Here is a 6,477-nt window from a genome sequence, read left to right as displayed (position 1 = left end):
AGAACCAGAACCAAACGAGGAGAAGCAGCTTTCAGTTTCTATGCAGCACAAATTTGGAACAAACTTCCAGAAAACTGTAAAACAGCTGAAACACTGGGTGCCTTTAAATCTCAACTTAAAACCCACCTGTTTAGAGTTGCTTATGGCTAAATTAGGGTTAGAGTGCGGGTTTTTGATGTTTGTCTCTTTTTTACTGTTTATTCATTGTCACATGCTGTTTTTATTTTGTTTTTTAATTATGTAAAGCACCTTGAAATGCCTTGCTGCTGAAATGTGCTATACAAATAAAATTTGATTGATTGATTGATTGGTGGAAACTGGAAGGCATGTTTTTCATAATCTACAATAATCCAAATTAGTAATCATCTATTTCTATACTGCAAGGCTAAAAATGTGCTTCGATTTGAATCAGAGAATAGTTTGCCCTGCTAGTTTTATTTAAACCCTGTCTTGCTAATTTACAAATTACTCATTACTTATACATGCAAACAATCTGATGAGCTTTCAGTCTTAGACTTGCTGCAGAAGACTTTAAAACTACATGGCACTATTTGACAATACGCATTTAAAACCACACATACTGACGTACATAATAGCATTCTTTTTTTTCACTTTATTACAAAATTCTAGAACTGGCAGAATATGCACATTTAGTGAAATGCAAAAGCTTGTTTCTGTCAAACTGCACAAACTCTGTTGTTTTCCTCCTTTTCTGTCACACAAAACCACACAACAGAATCATTTGCAATATGTTTTGAGGTGCATGTTAACAACTTGTGGGTCATCTAACATTGGCATTTATATGCATGTTATCATCTGGTTTCTCTGTTTGCTCTGTTTCAATCTTGCTTGAGCACATATTTGTAGTTTGAAGCCACAGAGGTCTTGTTGTATTTCCTTGTCCCCCACTTCCCTTTTGTCTCCTTCCTATCTTGGCTGGCAATGGCCTCTGAAGAAACCGATTTATACTGAGTGTGGTATAGTGGTATGCAACCCCACCATGCAGCAAACCGTTTTGTGTAATGCAAAGGAAATATTTATTTGACAATAAACTAACCTCGGCTGAAGAACTTTCAGCTCTTTATGCTGTGGTACTTCAGCTGTTATTGACTCCAGAAAATGACTTTATGATAGAGTGTTTAGTATGAAATTGGAAAAATAAAAACACAAATACAGTTTTATATTTACCAGATGGTGTTATTTGATTCAGAACAATTTCTGTATTGAAGTTAATTCCAATTGAATACAGAAATACTTTCAAAAGGTTAAGGGCATTAAATGATAAGGTGCTTGCTTAGCTGTCTCTACGAAAATTGTTTTGTCTTTTCAAACACATTTTTAGCTGTTGTCACTTCATACACACACACAATATGTATTTATAAACTACACTGTGTGCACAATTTTCAGGCAAAAACATTACTTTCTTCATCTCTTTTCTTGGTTTTACTTCTACAAACCCAAACCATATTAACTTAAATGCTAATTTATTTGAACCATTTTGGGACACATGACCACTTTTAATCAAGAAAGGTCAATGTTAGTGTAAACCTTTGTCACTCTTTGTTGCAAACACAACATTCAGGCTTGGTTCTTCTGTCTGACTGTAAGTGTAGCAAAGAAAACAAATGGGAAAGATGTGAACTTATCATTGCATTTTAGTTATCAAACTTGTATGGTGCCATCATCTCAATAACCAGAATATGCAAAGAAACTACAAGAGTTCAAGCAAACGACAATGCAAACATTTTTAGCAAATGTTTTTTTTGATAAGAGATCCATTACCACACATTTATGGTGGGTTTTATCACATGGTTGAGATTGATTATTTGATGTGGGAAATTGTTTTAGCTCCTTTTTGACCTTTGAACTGCTTTTGCATAAATGGTCAGTGAATGAGAATTTGTTAAAATCCCCTAAAGATAGGTTCAGCAATTGTATCTAAGTGTTACAAACTGATAGTCAGTAATTATGTTAGAAATAGTGAACAGAATTGCAAAACAGGAGAAAATAGGAGAAGGTGCAATTGCAAACGACTAATTAGAAACAATAAACATAAACATAGACATTTAATTTAGAATATTGTACAAAAATAAGTGAGAGCATATTGTAGAAGTGCAACCTTCCTGCAGGGCAGCACTTTAAGTAAGGCTGCAGCAGGCTGGGGATCCATTACTTACTTTTGTCATTACAGCAAGCTGGATCTTTTATGGGTAATTTTGGGCTGAAGGTTTGACTCTAAAGCCTGCAGGGTTTTTTGTTTGAAGATGCCTTTGTTTTCCCTTTTTTTTCCAACTGTAGCAGCAGAGAAAGAAGTTGTAACATTCACATCCAATCACATTACATTCAAGGTACCTTTCTGTTTACCAGTGAGAAAAAAAACTAAACAATGAGATTAAATTGGTCTCTAACCAAAGATAAATTCAATTCTAATTTTGTTTTACAATATTTTTATAATTATTGTAAAAATTTAGTTGTAAGAAAATAAGAAACTTCCTTTTACTTTGACTTTCTTGATTTCCTAATAATGTTATATATGGTCAACAACTGAATTAATCCCAAATAATTCAGTTTGCCTAAAAAAAGTGTGCATGCAGTGTTCACATACAATATGTCCGTCAAATGTATTTATTTTATAAACTATGCTTTTTTTATTTCTAACTGTATTTTCACTGACACGGTGAAAATTAAAATACTGCAACCAAAGTTTAGACATAAGACAAATAATTGGTGCAACAGGAGAGTGATGTTTGTGTAGCTCAGTAATGATTCCTGCTAACACAGTGGTTTTTTTCTTCAAATTATCAATAACATCAGCATTTCTGGGGTTTGCCGGAGCAGCCGGTATATCTTGTCTGTCTTCCCCTGATACTAACTCAGTTGCTGCTTGCTCTCACTATCTTTTCCACTCTAAGAGTGTGTGTTCTCTCTCCCCTCCAACCCCTCACCCCCTCCTGCCTTCCCTCCTAAAAATATGCCTTCTCCCTCTTGACATCATTTCTTTATCTTTTCTCTTTCCACTATCTCTCACCCCACTCACAATGCTACCTTTCTCTCGTTTCCTTCCCTCCTGTTCAATCTTGAATCTCCTCCCACGGCTCTCACTCTTTCATCCTGCCCACCACACCTTGTTTCCCTCCTCCTCCTCCTCCTCCCACCCTTGGGTGACTCTGTGGCTGCTGATGTGGGCATGTGGGCCTGCCTGACAGAGCATTGCATGCGCGGCCTGTCTAACCTTTATTCAGATTCAAAGAAAAGGATCCGTACATCCTATCAGAGTAAGTCGGGCCTTCGTAAAGCAAAGGCTGGGGGGGAATTGGTGTGTGTGTGCAGGAGGGTTGGGGTGGGTGGAAGGAGGTGTTTTGTAGATTTAGGCAGCATAGAAACTGATGTGGTCCTACTGCAAAGCAACAAGATAAGGAAATGATTGGAATATTTGAATAATTGTCTCATCAATTTTGCCACATATCGAACTTTTCCTATTCCAGTCATGTCTGCATTACATCCTTTGCAGAAGGAGAGTCCGCTAAGTAAGGGCAAGTTATAAATTATATATCTAATCCATATGATGTATATTTCAACTGAATCAAAGTTGGTGGAGTGAATGAAGCTTAGTTCGTGCACTGGGTCCAGAAAAAAAGATACAATGCGTGCTTTTAGTTTGTGGTTACAAAGGGATTCTTGATTTATTAGTTCAATAAAGTTTTAGTCCGAGTGTCTGTAAAAGTCTGCAGTCATTTGTAAAAGGAGAATTAGAATTAAAATGGACTCATGACTGAGAGAAAATAATTAAATTATTTAAACATTTTAACTATGGTGACTCAGTGAGGCTGTTAATGAGTTCACAGTAAATGCAGCTCAAACACCCCACATTCATAGTTAGACTAAAAAAAAGAACTAGATGGAATGATGTCAGCGTATGTGGCTGGAAGAAAGGATTTTATTTTGACATGTGCTTGCTGCATGTAATGAGATTTGAGATGATCCTGATTGGACTTGTGTTTTTGTTTTGTGTCTTTGATCGTGTGATTTGCACTACATGCTTTAAATGCCAAATTATAATTACATTTACATCTTAATGTAATCTGGTGGAACCCAAATTATTTCCATAGTTTTAATCAAATTGTAGTGCAGGTCACATTGGCAATCAGCCACTCTGCTCCCAGAGGACAAAACTAATCCTAAGAAACATTAACTGAAGAGGGATAAAGTATCAACTGTTAATAAAGAGCTTGATTCTCATGCATCTAAACATTACAAATATCAACAAAATAGTGGGAAGTCACTATAACAAATGATCAGATCTGACAATTCAACTATTTCTCTTTCTTTGGGTTTTGTGTGGCTGACCATGTTGATTTTTCTGCGCTCTGTAGTCTTTACATTTTTCAAATCATCTAATAGAAAATCCTCATCTCTTCTTCCTTTTCCTGGCTGTCATTGGCTGCGGCAGGCCTTACTGAACTCACTGACAACCAGCAGTCCATCGACATGGAGAGAAGCAAATCACCAACCTCAGGTAATCTGCTCACATGCATTTATACACACATGCACCAAACAGTACCAGGTCCTCACCCGCTGTATCTGCATCTGTTTTACTGCTGGCACGTTGAAACTTTGCTGGGATGATGTTGAGTTTAAACTTGAGTGACAGCCTTTGGTCACCTCACCCATCACAGGAGCTTCTTCACTTGATGAGGACGGCAGTTTATGCTCACTGATGTTTGATTGCAAAGATCAACAAGAAGTGCTGAAAATGGTTCTTTTTTTGTTGTTTTTTAAAAGAAAGGTATGCTTTCACAAAGATAAGAAGGGAAATGCCTTTTATCTGTCTACTCTTTCTTTATCTGTGACATTTTAAGATTTTTTGATCATTTAGAAGGGGTTGCAGTAACTTTCATCATGTTGCATTAGGCTTAAAACCTTTTTTAACCTATTACCTTATTTTTTTTCTTAACAATAATGATATATATTAAAAAAATCTTGGGTTGGTTGAATGCTTGTCATCATATGAGCGTATAACAGTGCTTCATTCGCATTAGATGCCACATGATTTATAACGAAAGAGATGTTCTTTTCAAGAGGAAATAATAACTGTGTGGTTGTCTTTTAAAAAATGTTTTAGGTGGTGTTATATTGTCACTTTTATCAGAAAAAAATGTTACGTGTTACAAATTAGAGCACTGACTTGAGCTCCCGGCTGTATTCATGGAAAAGAAGATGATGTGTTATAGTAGAATGAAGTTTGCAGTTTGTCGAGGTTTGAATGGTTAGAGAGAATGGAGCAAAAGCTTTTTAGGCAGGACTGTTTGTATGAGTTAAAGCAACACTTCATCTCGGTGAATACTGAAATTAAAGGTTAGAGGGCATCTGTGTTTGTGTGTGGTTGTACTGAAGACACCACCAGGCAGACAGGATGTGTTCCAGCTCTGTGCTATAGAAGACATTTTATGGATCAGCCATAACATTATGACCACTGACAGGTAAAGTGAGTTACACTGTGTGTCCTTGCATACATATGAACAGTTTAACACTTTTCACCCATACAGACATATTTGTAACCATGACACCCTCATAGCATGGCAGTAGCACTACCCTAGGCTAGTAGTTTACCTGAAAACAGAACAAGATGTCCTGCAAAACCTGCTTTAGAAACTCTCAACAAGCAAAATAAAAAGTCTTAAGAAGGTGTTCTTCTGGCTTCCAAACTTACTAAATATCTGTTTGGATCTAATGTCATCTTTGAAAAGCAAACATAATCTACAAAGATTCCACCCAATAGTTTGAAGGGTTTATTGCTAACATCCCAGTCCAAGACTTGTCAGTAAAGCCCAGTGTTGCCTTGTCTTTGACTTAAAATATTAGAACTCTTATTGTTTTATTTTTTGTGGAAAAAGAGGAACCTACCTCGTGTTAGGCAGGTGGTAATGATGTTATGGCTGATTGTTGTTTTTGCAACACAGTTTTTTAGATTCTCTCAAGACTTAACTGCATAGCATGAAACTCTGTGCTTGGTTTAAAATCATCCTCTCCTACAGTTTTTCTCAGACCTGAGGCTCATTTCATTTGTCTAATTGGTGGCTCCCTGTCTCCTCTCTCCATTTCAAAGATTGTCAGAATCCCCAAAATGCACATAAAAGAAGCTATTAGTAATGATACACCAGAGTATCCTTTGGAGAAATCTTTTCTAATCCTGAATTATAGATTTCAGAAGAAATATAAATATAAAGCATTAAAACGATACTTAATGGTCTTCTGATTGAGACAACAAAAAGACTGTTATTCTGCAACAAAAAAGTGGTTCCATAATGCAGCAGTGTTACAGAATTTAAAAAAAAAGCAAGAACAAAAAGGAACAAAGATACTGGTTGTCAGTTTTTGGTCAGTACACATATTTTCCCATGTGTTGATGTGTCTTTGCTCCAGCACACCTGCATCAAATGAATGGGTCATTATCAGGCCACTGCAGAGCTTGAATTG

General features: G+C 36.4%; 1 protein-coding gene across 16 annotated transcripts in view; it reads left to right on the top strand.

Moving 5' to 3' along the window:
- The window catches only part of stxbp5l (syntaxin binding protein 5-like), a 130,307-nt gene that overhangs the window by 95,289 nt on the left and 28,541 nt on the right, over nucleotides 1–6,477 (top strand). For 10 of the 16 annotated variants that reach the window (XM_017420699.2, XM_017420697.2, XM_017420696.2 and 7 more), the window contains exons 19-20: nucleotides 3,207–3,275; nucleotides 4,451–4,516. In XM_017420699.2, the coding sequence (XP_017276188.1) occupies nucleotides 3,207–3,275; nucleotides 4,451–4,516 (135 nt within the window). The remainder of the gene's footprint in view (nucleotides 1–3,206; nucleotides 3,276–4,450; nucleotides 4,517–6,477) is intronic. The other 6 variants (XM_017420695.2, XM_017420692.2, XM_017420694.2 and 3 more) reach the window with 1 other exon arrangement.

Source organism: Kryptolebias marmoratus, linkage group LG6 (genome assembly GCF_001649575.2).
Source record: "Kryptolebias marmoratus isolate JLee-2015 linkage group LG6, ASM164957v2, whole genome shotgun sequence".
In the NCBI taxonomy this organism is placed as follows: Eukaryota; Metazoa; Chordata; class Actinopteri; order Cyprinodontiformes; family Rivulidae; genus Kryptolebias; species Kryptolebias marmoratus.
This window is presented reverse-complemented; position numbering and strand designations above follow the sequence as displayed.